The sequence below is a fragment of the Mizuhopecten yessoensis genome, unplaced genomic scaffold, assembly GCF_002113885.1.
Source record: "Mizuhopecten yessoensis strain PY_sf001 unplaced genomic scaffold, ASM211388v2 scaffold11167, whole genome shotgun sequence".
Lineage (NCBI taxonomy): Eukaryota > Metazoa > Mollusca > Bivalvia > Pectinida > Pectinidae > Mizuhopecten > Mizuhopecten yessoensis.
Window position 1 is genome coordinate 131,433 of NW_018408913.1, and position 17,593 is coordinate 149,025.

General features: G+C 36.9%; 1 protein-coding gene across 4 annotated transcripts in view; it reads right to left on the reverse strand.

Annotated features, from left to right (window-relative positions):
* Nucleotides 1–74: 74 nt before the first annotated feature.
* LOC110467238 (phospholipase DDHD1-like) overlaps nt 75–17,593 on the reverse strand; it is a 42,107-nt gene continuing 24,588 nt past the window's right edge. For 2 of the 4 annotated variants that reach the window (XM_021524268.1, XM_021524265.1), the window contains 5 exons: nt 11,954–12,026; nt 10,995–11,144; nt 9,812–10,061; nt 7,854–7,991; nt 75–5,554 (listed from right to left, as the gene is read on the reverse strand). In XM_021524268.1, coding sequence (XP_021379943.1) covers nt 5,403–5,554; nt 7,854–7,991; nt 9,812–10,061; nt 10,995–11,144; nt 11,954–12,026 — 763 coding nt within the window. In that variant the 3' untranslated portion in view covers nt 75–5,402. Of the gene's footprint in view, nt 5,555–6,394; nt 7,992–9,811; nt 10,062–10,994; nt 11,145–11,953; nt 12,027–17,593 lie in introns of all 4 variants that reach the window. The other 2 variants (XM_021524267.1, XR_002464832.1) reach the window with 2 other exon arrangements.

Genomic DNA, 17,593 nt, shown 5'->3' on the forward strand with positions numbered 1-17,593 from the left:
TTATTTTCACTATCACACAATTGTTTTTCATTGTGTCATGAACATTTTGTTAAAACAAAAACCAAACATGTTGCTTAATGTTTATAAAACACTTTTTTATTTTAAACATTTGGCATTTGGAAAGCCCATAAAATAAATCTTGTCGCATAACAAAAATACAAGACATCCAATTTGATCTTTTTGACAAAGTTCCCACAAGCACATCAAATACTGGTCTATATTTCTGACTTATAACATATGCAGTTTATGATATATTCTTGATAAAAATATTCTCAACAGTGCATGTCATACACCAGTGAGTTGCACTGGGTAGTTGAGGTATATGATTATACGGGTGTGGGTGGGTGGCCAAGGGTATGTATGTATGTGGGTGGGTGGCTAAGGGTATGTTGTACATGTGTGTGGGGTGGCTGAGGGTATGTGTGTACATGTTTAGGGTGTGGCTAAGGGTATGTGTGTACTTGTGTGGGGGTGGCTAAGAGTATGTGTGGGTGGATGGCTTGGGGTATGTGTGTGAGAGTGGCTAAGGGTATGTGTGGGTGGATGGCTAAGGGTATATGTGTACTTGTGTGGGGCTGGCTAATGTATGTGTGTACATGTGTAGGGGGTTACTGAGGGTATGTGTGTACATGTGTGGGTGTGGGTGGGTGGCTAAGGGTATGTGTGTACATGGGTGAGTGATCAAGGCACGTGTTTACATGTGTGAGGGTATGTCTGGGTAATCAAGGTGTGTGTTTACATGTGTGGGTGGCTAAGGGTATGTGTGTACATGGGTGAGTGATCAAGGTAAGTGTTTATACATATGTGTACATGTGTGAGGGTATGTCTGGGTAATCAAGGTGTGTGTTTACATGTGTGGGTGGCTGAGGGTATGTGTGTACATGTATGAGTGTTTGTGTACATTTGGGGGTTGCTGAGGATATGGATGTGTCTGGGTGATCAAGATATGTGTACAAGTGTGGGTGGGTGGTTGAGGGAGTGTGTGTATATCAGTAAGTGACGGAGCACTCCATATGTGTGCTATTAAAAAATTGGACAGTAACGTCCAATTTGTCAAAGGTCTAATGCCTTGTGAGGCAGTGATTAAGATTCCTTTGTGTAAATAGGAGTTGAATAAGAATTTACAAATACATGGGTTTTTTTATTACTTATCTTGATCAATGTGATTTTGTTTCATAAAATCAACAGTACAAACTAATTTGGCTGAATCTCTTATGTATATTGCACTAACATGTGAAAATAAACAGTGAAAAATGAGCATACACATAAAAATAAACTACAGCACTGACAGGTCAGGAAGGGCCTTGCCGTGTGCCTGACCAAATAATTATATCAACTAGAATCACCAAGCAAAAGCAACAGTGATATTTTGGAATTTTTTAATATTATTGGTAATGAAAAGTTCAACACATTTGTAATTCTTCAAATACTATTTACCAGTAAGTATGAACTAAATCAAAACGGTAGAACAAAAGTTACAAGCTCTAAGGTAGACATTGTAGCCAATCATATCCATGGCAGCCATCTTGTTTTATGTGATCCTAATAATGCTTTCTTATTCACCATATGATCAACTATCCTGTAAGTACCATTTGCCACCAAGTATGAACAAAATTGTGTTAACAGAACATAATATATAGCCATATATATATTTCAGCCAATCAGAAGCAATGGACGGTGGCCATCTTGGATTTCCTGATTCTAGGAAATATAAAGTTATAAATGTTGGATGTTGTCCAAGTTCCTTTTCCAATCTAAACAAACACAAACAAGTCCATAGGGCCAGAAAAGTAGTTTTGACAGTATCCTTCCTGTTCTATTTTTAGTATCTTTGATTTTGACAGCTGGCCATCTTGGATTTCCTGATTCTGGTTATGTTGCACATTTCCTTTTCCGTCAAATGGTCAGATAATTAATATATAAGTACTACAGTGTATTTTGAACAGTACTATAACGCATTATTAACACTTGTCTGACCCAGACACCCACCCCCATTTAATTTTCAGCAACAGTGACCTAAGGAACATCGGGCAATATTGAATTTCCTTCTTCAAACACACTGTCACGGTTGACATATAATATACATTAGTGAATGATACAATGAATTATAATGTCAAAGGTTATGTATTGGCTTGGTAAATGTACTTATCGAAAATTCTGGACAAACAGAAGTACTTGATAAACAAGGAATGGATTTTGAGATCGACGTGATTATTAAATGATGTCTCTACCACTTCTTCCTTGAATGAGATGAATTTAAAATGGGTAAATGCATGTATATATTCATTGCACAAAAACAATAATTTTCTCAGGAATGTTAAACTCCATAAGAAGAGATTGATTTGTTCACTGACACAGTGGATCCCGATTACACTCCTATATTTTCAGGTTCCATTGTCCTTGGAGATGAAATTGAAATTTTACTTTTGTAGCATAAACCACGAGTAAAAAGGAATTAATATAACTCACAAAAAAGCAAGTAAACATATAACAGCTTATACAGGCAGTTATACAAACTTATATCTACATTGTATATACACTGATCTCATCACACAATCAAAAACACCACTTATAACCTAAACCATTCAATAAAATATATCCGTAAGAAAATAAAGCACCACAATATTGGTACAGCATATAGGTAAAAATCACAGGATGGTTATATAACATTGAGACACTGAAGTATTGTCTTTCCTCGGTGGAATCCGACATAAGAAGTATATGCTCTCCGGCGGAATATTTAATGACATTATATTTAGCCTTTTTTGTTATTTTAATGTTGAAGTCAAAAAGAATTGACACCTTCCTTACAGTCCAAGTTGTATAACAAACCTTTTGTCTTGATCAAGTATATTACCAGGAAATTCATACTGAAGTTACTTCTTCCAACTATTTTAAAGATAATCTTCCTATCAATTTCAAATCCATAAATAAGTTTTACCAATCTGTACTACAGTGGCAGATTTAAATTTTAAATCTAGTAAAAATGTCTTTCAGCAGATAAGGATTATGATACATGTATATACTGTATACAGGAAAATTTCGCTGCAGTGTAATTTTCACTCTCCGTAATCAGGGCAAATTTATCATAACAGCGAACATTAGAAAACAACATAAAATACATAGAACTAAATCTGAAGGGCAAAAGTAACCCTTTCACCCCTATGTAACTTAAGTAGACTGATATGGATGAGTCCATTATGGTCTACAGTGGTGAAAGGGTTAACACTAGGTGAATATGGATGTTATCGGTGAAGGTCGAAAGGTTGACTTGGTGACAAAACCCAGAATACAGTATACCCAATAAAAGGGTGATGTGTAGCTGAAAAAGTGACTTCCCTTCCTAACCATCACTGAATCACCAATACACAACTTCTTACTAAGTCAAGCATCATCAATACCATCTTAAACAAGTATTGATACATATGTACAAGGTCACAGTGGGAAAGTTCTAACTGTAGAGTGGAGTTCATATATTAGCAGAAAATTAGATGAGTTACTTAGATTTAGGAATGCACAATCTGATCTATGATAGGAGTACTAAATGATCTACAACAGTAGTACTAATACAAACATCAAATACATTGTATCACAAAGCAGTTATAATTGGAATGTGTCCTTTTCTCTAATTGAGCAAAACAAAACCAGCAGAGAGAATACAAAACATTCAAAAACCTTATAAATGTATTATCACTTTTAGTGCATTCCGATTCTCACAGAAAGTTGTAATAAGTTTACATATTCTGCAATCCTTGGTGGGTATTTCTCACAAAAACATTCATAATCTAAAAAATAACAGCATATTTGTTAGAGATTTTCTGATCACTTGATATGCTTGTTACACAAACACTTACTCCATATATAATATAAAAAAAATACACATTGGTACAATCCAACCTCATTGGAGCCACACTGCCACTCCTTATATACCAATCTAAGGTGTCTCACAGCCTCACTTCCACTCCTTAGATACCATTCTAAGGTGACTCATAGCCAAACTGCCACTCCTTATATACCAATCTAAGGTGTCTCACAGCCACACTTCCACTCCTTAGATACCATTCTAAGGTGACTCATAGCCAAACTGCCACTCCTTAGATACCATTCTAAGGTGTCTCACAGCCACACTGCCAATCCTAAGATACCATTCAAAGGTGACTCACAGCCACACTGCCACTCCTTAGATACCATTCTAACATGACTAAAGCCAAACTGCCCCTCCTTAGATACCATTCTAAGGTGTCTCACAGCCACACTGCCAATCCTAAGATACCATTCAAAGGTGACTCACAGCCACACTGCCACTCCTTAGATACCATTCTAACATGACTAAAGCCAAACTGCCACTCCTTAGATACCATTCAAAGGTGACTCATAGACACACTGCTACTCCTAAGATACCATTCTAAGGTGACTCATAGCCACACTGCCACTCCTTAGATACCATTCTTAGGTGACTCAAAGCCACACTGCCACTCCTAAGATACCATTTTAACATGACTAAAACCACATTGCCACTCATTAGATACCATTCTAAGGTGACTCATAGCCACACTGCCACTTCTTAGATACCATTCTAAGGTGACTCATATTCACACTGCCACTCCTTAGATACCATTCTAAGGTGACTCACATTCACATTGCCACTCCTTAGATACAATTCAAAGGTGACTCATAGCCACACTGCCACTCCTTAGATACCATTCTAAGGTGACTCACATTCACATTGCCACTCCTTAGATACAATTCTAAGGTCACTCATAGCCACACTGACACACCTTAGATCCCATTCTATGGTGACTCATAGCCACACTCCCACTCCTTAGATACCATTCTAAGGTGACTCATAGCCACACTGCCATTCCTTAGATACCATTCTATCATGACTTAAACCACACTGCCACTCCTGTGATACCATTCCTGCCTGAACAGATTCACACTGCCATTCCTTTGATTTTATTCCCACCTTACTTGAACTACATGACTCCTTTGGTTCCATCCAAACCTGAGAGAACCACACTGCTATTTATTATTACCTTTATATCACTTCACTTATTGAGCTTCAATAACTCATTAGATTTCCTGGTTTTAATTGTATTGTTACTCAGGATCCCTACAAGGGCTGTTTACTGAAGAAATCATCTTTTTTCAAAAATATACCTGATGAAAACTTCTGTTGTTAGACTGGACACCCATTAACACATCATATCTGTTTATGGGCTTACACGCCACAGACTGTGTGTCTTCCATATACATGTGTATATGACTGAATTCAGGGGTAACACATTAACACACGAAAACACAATTCTTGTGTGTTGTAGTTTTCTCCTTGCCCTGTAATCCTTCCAAAGAACAGCACTTATTGTGTGTCCAGTGTAAAGCTACTATACCCCTGACCTCTGTCAGGAATGTTCTAGAGCTGGGTGAAGATGTGTCAACAGAAAGTAGGCCACATCACTGTCCTTCCAATAGGAGGTATGAGAGGTCAGCAAAGAGAGATAACTGCTGACAAATCCACCTTCTCTCAGCTGGAAATCAATACGGTACTCCAAATCTGTAACATACATATGGACTGGATTAAAAGTTTACTTGTAATAGCTACAGCATCATATCAACAACTTAAAATCAACAATAACAATGTACTGGTCATGGGCACATTTCTAGAACTATGTAATTATAAGTCAGTAAATTTGGATGAAGACATGAGACACTCAGATCAGGAAAAAGATGGACAATGAATATAAAGGCTTTATTTATTCTTGATAACATATTGAGCATGAAGCTCATCTTAAACATGGTCAAGATAATATGTATGATAAAATGTACAATATTAACAGCTGATGGGTGAAAAAAAGACAGAATAGGTCAAATAAAACGTGTTCATTTTGACAAGCACCTGTAAGATCGTTTGAATTATATATAATTAGCTATGAATATATAAAATGTTATTATATATAATGTAAAAGACTAGAGGACACTTAAACCCCAACAATATCATAGTATCACTTTTGTTTATACATGTCACACATTGCCTCAATAATGGTTAGTTTTCATTAGTAGGATAATGTGACGGTAAAGTGACTTGATAGTGTATAGTGGCCCTCCACCTATGCTTCCTTAGATCTCCGAGGAGCCCAGTAATGTGGAATTGAGGTAAATGCTACCTGGATTTATTAAACTTTAAAAGTTTTTAAAAAGGTCTTAGAGAACCTTGCTCCTAGCTAGCATTTGGTCTGGACTGTGTCCCACAGAGGGCATTTCAACTTACTGAAGTAGATGTGAGGTTGTACATGTATCAGGATGAATTCCTATTTATTAAGTATGACATCACTCTGTACCTGTTTGGTCTATATCCTTCTCCATTCTATTTATTAAGTATGACATCACTCTGTACCTGTTTGGTCTATATCCTCCTCCATTCTATTTATTAAGTATGACATCACTTTGTACCTGTTTGGTCTGTATCCTCCTCCTCCATTCTATTTATTAAGTATGACATCACTCTGTACCTGTTTGGTCTATATCCTCCTCCATTCTATTTATTAAGTATGACATCACTTTGTACCTGTTTGGTCTATATCCTCCTCCATTCTATTTATTAAGTATGACATCACTTTGTACCTGTTTGGTCTATATCCTCCTCCATTCTATTTATTAAGTATGACATCACTTTGTACCTGTTTGGTCTATATCCTCCTCCATTCTATTTATTAAGTATGACATCACTTTGTACCTGTTTGGTCTATATCCTCCTCCATTCTATTTATTAAGTATGACATCACTTTGTACCTGTTTGGTCTATATCCTCCTCCATTCTATTTATTAAGTATGACATCACTTTGTACCTGTTTGGTCTATATCCTCCTCCATTCTATTTATTAAGTATGACATCACTTTGTACCTGTTTGGTCTATATCCTCCTCCATTCTATTTATTAAGTATGACATCACTTTGTACCTGTTTGGTCTATATCCTCCTCCATTCTATTTATTAAGTATGACATCACTTTGTACCTGTTTGGTCTATATCCTCCTCCATTCTATTTATTAAGTATGACATCACTTTGTACCTGTTTGGTCTATATCCTCCTCCATTCTATTTATTAAGTATGACATCACTTTGTACCTGTTTGGTCTATATCCTCCTCCATTCTATTTATTAAGTATGACATCACTTTGTACCTGTTTGGTCTATATCCTCCTCCATTCTATTTATTAAGTATGACATCACTTTGTACCTGTTTGGTCTATATCCTCCTCCATTCTATTTATTAAGTATGACATCACTTTGTACCTGTTTGGTCTATATCCTCCTCCATTCTATTTATTAAGTATGACATCACTTTGTACCTGTTTGGTCTATATCCTCCTCCATTCTATTTATTAAGTATGACATCACTTTGTACCTGTTTGGTCTATATCCTCCTCCATTCTATTTATTAAGTATGACATCACTTTGTACCTGTTTGGTCTATATCCTCCTCCATTCTATTTATTAAGTATGACATCACTTTGTACCTGTTTGGTCTATATCCTCCTCCATTCTATTTATTAAGTATGACATCACTTTGTACCTGTTTGGTCTATATCCTCCTCCATTCTATTTATTAAGTATGACATCACTTTGTACCTGTTTGGTCTATATCCTCCTCCATTCTATTTATTAAGTATGACATCACTTTGTACCTGTTTGGTCTATATCCTCCTCCATTCTATTTATTAAGTATGACATCACTCTGTACCTGTTTGGTCTATATCCTCCTCCATTCTATTTATTAAGTATGACATCACTTTGTACCTGTTTGGTCTATATCCTCCTCCATTCTATTTATTAAGTATGACATCACTTTGTACCTGTTTGGTCTATATCCTCCTCCATCATCTCAGAATTCAGTGACTTCTCTATGGCAGCCGCGTCCTTCTCCAATCTCTTGATGCTCTTCAGTTCCGCAGCAAGACTGACCTCATTCTTCTTTGTGAAGATACCAGTTACTGAAAGAAGCCAATTTTACAATGATTTAATTAAGCAGTGAATGTTTACTGTGATGGGATATATTCTGTTGATATTTGTTTTCATTATACCTGCATGTCTTTTCTTGTATCTGTACATCGATGGTAAAAATGGTTTTACAACAATCAAGTGGGGAAGTAAATGAAGTATACAAATGTGTTACAGTTATGCCATAATAAGAACAATATAAAAAGATTTCATCTCAAAACAAAACATTTGTTGCTTTCACTAAAATATGTTTAACTGAGTGAAGTCAAAATATTGAATCATTCAGAAAAAATCCTTATACATACAATGACGACAGAAAACTTGTCTTCAATGGCTACCACCAGAAAACATCTTAGCTTATTTACAAACCTTCATCATAACTTTAGACATAAAGATGTAAAATTTATTTTACGAGGTATTTTGTTAAGTTTTCAATTATGAATAATATTGATAATGGATGAAGGATATCAAATAGCATGCTTTTTTTGTTAAAATACACTTGTAAACTATATCTATAAACAAGAAAACTAAACAAATTACTGGTAATTGGAAATATCTTGTATTATACAAAACCACACCCTTGGTACCGAACAGAAATTTTTCTACAAGTCATGCAAAACACGAAAAGTAACTATCTCTGGGAGTACNCCCTTGGTACCAAACAAAAAAAATTCTACAAGTCGTGCAAAACACAAAACGTAACTATCTCTGGGAGTACTGCTGATTTGATAATAAAGAAGTGTATATATGGTAAAACAACGTCAACCGTGTAAACAGTCTACAACAGAAACCTGACTGTAGGTCTCGCAGTGCTCGCCTACATATGGAGGTACATACTCCATACAATACATTGGTCCCTGGGTGTTCATAACATCACTCACATGATCAAGCATGGATTCTGTGCTCAAACCAGCTTTCTTGTAACTCACTTAAAACAACCAAAAAGTCAAATGTAAACATTGAAAGACAGTATTGGCCTTTCAGTCTCCTCAAATCGTTTCCAAATCATTGAGAAAATTATAAAAAAAAATATCAATTTATAACTAAAACAAGAAATTAGGCTTGAGCACAAAGTCCATGCTTGAGCGTGAGATACGGTACGGGCCCTGGTTTCAGTGTATACTTGTAAACTGTTGTAACAAACAGAAAAGAGTTCCATCTCATACATAACCTTTCCCATCATTTATTGATTTACCTGGAAAAAAAGTCTTGGTTATGGCCATTTATTAAAAAAAATGAAAGATTATCCAAACATTTTAATTTTGTGTACTACATGTACCATTGCACTGCTTTGTGAGACTTAATTTACAGCACCACCAGAATAATACAGTGGAACCATAGTAGAAACCCAGACTACACTCACATTTCAGTTGTAAATGTCCCAATTTCCATTGAATTTATTAGTTTTTGTCAATGAAGAAGAAAAAAATCCAGTTTTCTGAATTTTGCAAACAGATTTTAATTTTTCCATATGTAATTTCAGTAATCTAGGATCTCCAGATAAACGAGGTTCCACTGTACAAATGATATATGATCTACACTAAAAAAAGCACTGGAAACTAGTCATATATGTCAAGTACATCACACTGGACCAGGCTCTACATATCCTAAATATGTTCTTAACTAAAACAAAAATACATTTACCTTGGAGTTACATACTACATCTTATCATGTTTATTGGATTAAAATTATAACATCTTCAGTTCCCACAAAATCGAAGATTGATCTGTATATAATTAGGCCTAACAAGAGTGATGAACATGACTATACACGAAGAGTTACCAGCAAGGGGAGACAACACCAAAGTACCCACAGAAGGAAGTAAAACCTTGGTTACGAGACGGAGAAGTATCCTGGCTGCTGTTTGAGGCAAGCTCTGTGCTATCTACAAACTCGCGATCTGACTGGTCACCCCGCTCACTCTCACTTGAGGCCTGGAAGGCAGCGTAAGCTTCTGTTTTCATCTGGCCGTAGGGCTGCTTATTTCCTGCGTCATGTTTGTGTATACAAAGTGGTGCAATGGTGGAGTAGTGCTTCAGAATCAGGGGTTCCAGTCTGTAGGCCTGTCCATTATACACAATAGTTTAGTGTTATATATCAACAATGTATTAACTACATACCTGAAGTCCAAGAAACAGCATATATACAGGTCATGAAGTTAATTGTCTCACAATTCCTAATGGGAAATTTAAGTTCTTCATGGGATTACCAAAAACAGGTTCTGGGTACAAGTTTTTATTCATGCTATCTCGTCTTGCTAATGAATGTGTTAAAAATGTCAGTCTTAAAAAGAAATCATTGTTAAATTTTACTCAAAATATTTCTCAATCTTAACAAACACTAATTATATTGTTTTTTCTATGTGAATACAACCTTTCAAACTCATATTGTGCAGACGTACAGAACTCACCACAGGGTAAATGTTTAGCAGAGTTTACGTGTTAACAGTCTAAGAACTCACCACAGGGTAAATGTTTATCAGAGTTTACGTGTTAACAGTTAGAACTCACCACAGGGTAAATGTTAAGCAGAGTTTACATGTTAACAGTTAGAACTCACCACAAGGTAAATGTTTAGCAGAGTTTACGTGTTAACAGTCTAAGAACTCACCACAGGGTAAATGTTTAGTAGAGTTTATATGTTAACAGTTAGAACTCACCACAGGGTAAATGTTTAGTAGAGTTTACATGTTAACAGTTAGAACTCACCACAGGGTAAATGTTTAGCAGAGTTTACATGTTAACGGTCTAAGTACAGGGTAAATGTTTAGCAGAGTTTTCATGTTAACGGTCTAAGTACAGGGTAAATGTTTAACAGAGTTAACGTGTTAACAGTCTAAGAACTCACCACAGGGTAAATGTTTAGCAGAATTTACATGTTTACAGTTAAAACTCACCACAGGGTAAATGTTTAGCAGAGTTTACGTGTTAACAGTCTAAGAACTCACCACAGGGTAAATGTTTAGCAGAGTTTACATGTTAACACTTAAAACTCACCACAGGGTCGTATGGATGGTAAATATTGTAGAGGCGTTTACAGGCTGAGCTGGGAAGGATGTGGTCCAATGTACCCTTCCCTTTTGGGCGAATCCCTCTTAAAGCCAGGAACACAGCCAATGGTGACCCAAGGCAGAACAGGTTCTCCAGCTATACAAATATAGTATGCATGTGTATGGTGATGATAAATAGTAACAGTCGCTCTTGATCTATGTCCAAGCTTTCGGGCTTAGCCCTTCATCAGGGATTGATGAGTCCTCACCCTTATGTCACAGCAATATCTGAACACAGGAAGTGCACACACCATTCTCAATGAGCTAACCAAACGTGTGAGCTTCCTGTATTCAAATATTGCTGTGACATAAGGGTCAGGACCGTTCAATTCCTGATGAAGGGCTTAGCCCGAAAGCCTGGACGTAGAGGGACTGCTGCTATCTATTTTGTTATATTCCCTGTAGGAACTTTGTGATAGACATTTATTTGTATAAAGATAGTTTCTTGTAAAACATCTTCATCCTGTCAGATGCTTTGCATATCAAAACTACAACTGCTAATGAGATATTGGAAAGTGTGTTCATCTAATGCCAAAGTATTATTAATTTTTTCAGTGCTCTCTCTCTGTGTTCTGGCTAGGATTTTTGAAAAAGGCACACTCATGAATAATTCTCCCAAAAAATTGCACTTTTGCATGAGCGAAATTAGCTCTGCAAGCACTGTTGTCTAGTTAACAGAAAAAATGTTTAGATACTCTCTTCCCTGTTATCTTGTCACTGAACAAAATGATTAAAAGAAAACATGAAAATGCATAATAAAATCAATAAAATTTATATTTAATACAGGCAGATATATGAGATGATATTGTATTAATTTCACTAATTGATAAAACATGTTCACAAGCTAACCAATTAACTAACTTGCTTGGTATTTTACTTTTGATTTTTATTGACACTTAATTTTACCTGGAAGTTAAGAGTTGTCTCTGTCTTTTGCTTCTCGTGGACCGTCATCAGCAGTGATTCTAGGTCATTTACTCTGAAAAACCAACATCAGTTGGGGGACTTCATTAGCGACAAGTTTAAGTATTCGTAATAATTCAAAGTCGGATCCAATTATAGGTTATCAATTATCATAGAACAATATACATGTGGTAAGGTTCATACCGAACTATTCTCAGTTAGAAAAATCTAAATTTACCTCAAAGTTAAACAAAAGTATAAATCCTAACACCAGAGCGTCTCAATAATATTATTCTCATTGTGTTCAATATATTTGAATTAATTCTATAGGACAAATTGTAAAACAGAGGTTAACTAATACATACAATATTGTCATTGCTTATGTTGTATTGGAGAAGATTTCTTGTATATCACATGGCAGAAACTTTTTACTTAAGTTTCAAAGAAAAACTTCCGAGATATGTAGTTCATATTAACACAAGAATTCCACGGAAGTGGATGTGTCGCCTGCTCAGCACTTTTAGTAAGAAAAGTGTTTTGGCTTGAGTTATCACGTAAACAGATATGCCATAGACATAGCAATATACCTATGTGTCACCAGCATTTTGCAGGCGACACAAAAACTGCCCATCAGTAGTATCAGCTTCATATTTTGACTTCAGATCTTAATCTTAAAGTTAATTTTATACATGTGATGTATGTATCTTCCTCTTAGTGTTCAATACAATATCATATTTTTAATGTTTAAATTGTATCTTACTATTAATCTTTACAACATATCTTATCTTCAATATTAAATTAATATCTTTTCATAAATACAATTTATCTTACTTTTAATGTTCAACTTCAAATCTTAATTTTAACAGTGACATTTCAATTCTTTTAACTTCATGCTTTATTTCCAAAGTTAACCATGCCCCTCACATTTAAAGCTTCATATCTTATTTGATTCTAAGTTAATTAGCACTTACACAGTATTGATTTAACTTCTACATTGCAATGATTAGCTGTAACACTGACAAAACCAGAGAAACTTCCCCCTTAAAAAATATGTAATGATTGAAATCACAGCGACAGCATACAGCATGCTTGTCATTAATGTACAAGGCATAGAGAAAACCCCAAAAACATGAGGCTCAGGGGCCTCACAAACTCGCCTGATCTTTTTTCTATTCCTACAATGGATGTAAGCTGAGTGAGAACAGGTAAAACATTTGTAACAGAGTTTATATATAGCCCTACTGGACCAGGACCCTCAAGTATCAGTGTAGCATCAGTATTTATACCTTTGTCCAGGGATCCTTTCAACAAAACTTGGTAATCCCTTTGGAGCAGACATTTAAACATGGATCTCTATTAAGAATTCATTCATCCTTAAAGAATTCCCAAAGAAGTCCAAACTGAATCAAGTAAAAATACCTTTTCATGTACTGCAGGATTAGTCTTNGAGGTCTACACCTTTTGTTTATACAATATTTGGTCATAATCCCCTTTCCTCTGTTTCCAGGAAGTCAACACCTTCCATTTATACAATGTTAGGTCATACTCCCCATCCCTCTGTTTCCAGGAAGTCTACACCTTCCATTTATACAATGTAAGGTCATATTCCACATCCCTCTGTTTCCAGGAAGTCTGCACCTTCCATTTATACAATGTTAGGTCATACTCCCTTTCCCTCTGTTTCCAGGAAGTCCACACCTTCCATTTATACAATGTTAGGTCATATTCCCCATCCCTCTGTTTCCAGGAATTCTACACCTTCCATTTATACAATGTTAGGTCATACTCCCCATCCCTCTGTTTCCAGGAAGTCTACACCTTCCATTTTTACAATATTTGGTCATACTCCCCATCCCTCTGTTTCCAGGAAGTCTACACCTTCCATTTATACAATGTTAGGTCATACTCCCTTTCCCTCTGTTTCCAGGAAGTCCACACCTTCCATTTATACAATGTTAGGTCATATTCCCCATCCCTCTGTTTCCAGGAGGTCTACACCTTCCATTTATACAATGTTAGGTCATACTCCCTTTCCCTTTGTTTCCAGGAGGTCTACACCTTCCATTTATACAATAGTTGGTCATAATCCCCTTCCCTCTGCTTCCAGGAAGTCTACACCACCCATTTATATAATATTTGGTTAAATTCCCCTTCCCTCTGTTTCCAGGAAATCTACACCTTCCATTTATATAATATTTGGTCATAATCCCCTTCCCTCTGCTTCCAGGAAGTCTACACCATCCATTTATATAATATTTGGTTAAAATCCCCTTCCCTCTGTTTCCAGGAAGTCTACACCTTCCATTTATACAATATTTGGTCATAATCCCTTTCCCTCTGTTTCCAGGATGTCTACACCTTTCATTTATACGACATTTGGTCATACTCCCTTTTCCTCAGTTTCCATGAGGTTTACGCCTGGGGGGTATACAATGTAAGGTCATACTCCCCATCCCTCTGTTTACAGGAGGTCTACACCTTTCATTTATACAACATTTGGTCATACTCCCTTTTCCTCTGTTTCCATGAGGTTTACACCTTCCATTTATACAATGTAAGGTCATACTCCCCACCCCTCTGTTTCCAGGAGGTCTACACCTTCCATTTATACAATGTAAGGTCATACTCCCGACCCCTCTGTTTCCATGAGGTTTACACCTTCCATTTATACAATGTAAGGTCATACTCCCAATCCCTCTGTTTCCAGGAAGTCTACACCTGTCGTTTATACAACATTTGGTTATACTCCCTTTCCCTCTGTTCCAGGAGGTCTACACCTTTCATTTATACGACATTTGGTCATACTCCCTTTTCCTCTGTTTCCATGAGGTTTACTCCTTCCATTTATACAATATTTGTTCATAATCCCCTTCCCTCTCTTTCCAGGAAGTCTACACCTTTCATTTATACAACATTTTGTCATACTCCCTTTTCCTCTGTTTCCATGAGGTTTACGCCTGGGGGGTATACAATGTAAGGTCATACTCCCCATCCCTCTGTTTCCAGGAAGTCTACACCTTTCATTTATACAACATTTGGTTATACTCCCTTTCCCTCTGTTTCCAGGAGGTTTACACCTTTCATTTATACAATATTTGGTCATACTCCCCATCCCTCTGTTTCCAGGATGTCTACACCTTTCATTTATACAACATTTGGTCATACTCCCTTTCCCTCTGTTTCCAGGAGGTTTACACCTTCCATTTATACAATGTAAGGTCATACTCCCTTTCCTTCTGTTTCCAGGAAGTCTACACCTTCCATTTATACAATATTTGGTTATAATCCCCTTCCCTCTGTTTCCAGGAGGTCTACACCTTTCATTTATACAACATTTGGTTATACTCCCTTTCCCTCTGTTTCCAGGAGGTCTACACCTTCCATTTATACAATATTTGGTCATAATCCCCTTCCCTCTGTTTCCAGGAAGTCTACACCTTCCATTTATACAATGTTAGGTCATACTCCCCATCCCTCTGTTTCCAGGATGTCTACACCTTTCATTTATACAATATTTGGTTATACTCCCCATCCCTCTGTTTCCAGGAGGTCTACACCTTCCATTTTTACAATGTTAGGTCATACGCCCCATCTCTCTGTTTCCAGGATGTCTACACCTTTCATTTATACAACATTTGGTCATACTCTCTTTCCCTCTGTTTCCAGGAGGTCTACACCTTCCATTTATACAATGTTAGGTCATACTCCCCTTCCCTCTGTTTCCAGGAAATCTACACCTTCCATTTATATAATATTTGGTCATACTCCCTTTCCCTCTGTTTCCATGAGGTTTACACCTTCCATTTATACAATGTAAGGTCATACTTCCCACCCCTCTGTTTCCAGGAGGTCTACACCTTCCATTTATACAATATTTGGTCATAATCCCCTTCCCTCTGTTTCCAGGAAGTCTACAACTTCCATTTATACAATATTTGGTTATAATCCCCTTCCCTCTGTTTCCAGGAAATCTACACCTTCCATTTATATAATATTTGGTCATAATCCCCTTCCCTCTGTTTCCAGGAAGTCTTCAACTTCCATTTATACAATATTTGGTTAAAATCCCCTTCCCTCTGTTTCCAGGTGGTCTACACCTTCCATTTATACAATATTTGGTCATATTCCCCATCCCTCTGTTTCCAGGAAGTCTACACCTTCCATTTATACAATATTAGTCATACTCCCAATCCCTCTGTTTCCAGGAGGTCTACACCTTCTTTTGATACAATGTAAGGTCATACTCACCATCCCTCTGTTTCCAGGAGGTCTACACTTTTCATTTATACAACATTTTGTCATACTCCCCATCCCTCTGTTTCCAGGAAGTCTACACCTTCCATTTATACAATGTAAGGTCATATTCCCCATCCCTCTGTTTCCAGGAGGTCTACACCTTCCATTTATTCAATGTTAGGTCATACTCCCTTTCCCTCTGTTTCCAGGAGGTCTACACCTTCCATTTATACAATGTCAGGTCATACTCCCCATCCCCCTGTTTCCAGAAGGTCTACACCTTCCATTTATACAATGTTGGTCATACTCCCCATCCCTTTGTTTCCAGGAAGTCTACACCTTCCATTTATGCAATGTTAGGTCATACTCGCCTTCCCTTTGTTTCCAGGAAGTCTACACCTTCCATTTATACAATATTGAGTCTCCTGGGCAAAAGGATGCTCCAGACCAAATTTGGTTTAACTTATGTACCAAAAATAGTGACAGAGTAGGGTTCACAAGTTTACCCTTATTTTTTCTGTATTGGGCTATGACCCCCTAAGCTTATGCCCACCAAATGAGGTTTAAATTCCTTCATGTGTACTGAAAAAGTAGGACATTCAACATTTGCCCTTTTTTCTTTGGTGGGCTCCACCCAATGAGGCACACTCTCCATTTAAACAACTTTAACACCCCCCCAGGCCAAACCATTCTCAGACCATATTTGGTCTAATTTTCTTCAGACATTCTGAACAAGTAGTGTTTTAAAGGAACATCTGAGGATATATGCAGTCCTACAATGGAAGACAGACAGAGGCCACACCACGGCTTAAACTCAATTGGCCATTCATGCCAGGTTAGATAACAACAAACACTAGTCATTTTTACATATATATAAATACATTTTTAGTAATGTAATATTTGAAAGAGAAGTTGATTGAAGATTTTAAGACATTTGACCCCTGTGACCTTGAAAGTTGGTCAAGATCATTCATTTGAACAAACTTGGTAGTCCTTCTTCCCAGTATGCTACAGGTCCAATATCAGTACCCTGGGCCTTTTGGTTATTGAGAAGAGGTTGTTTGAAAATTTTAAGACATCAGACCCCAGTGACCTTGAAAGTTGTTCAAGGTCATTCATTTGAACAAATTTAGTAGCCCTTTATCCCAGCATGCAACAGGCCCAATATCAGTACCCTGGGCCTTTTGGTTATTGAGAAGAAGTGTTGTTTGAAGATTTTAAGACATCTGACCCTTGTGACCTTGAAAGTGGGTCAAGGTTATTCATTTGAACAAACTTGGTAGCCCTTCATCCCAGCATGCTACAGGCCCAATTAAGTACCCTGGGCCTTTTGGTTATTGAGAAGAAGTTGTTTGAAGATTTTAAGACATCTGACCCCAGTGACTTTGAAAGTGGGTCAAGGTCATT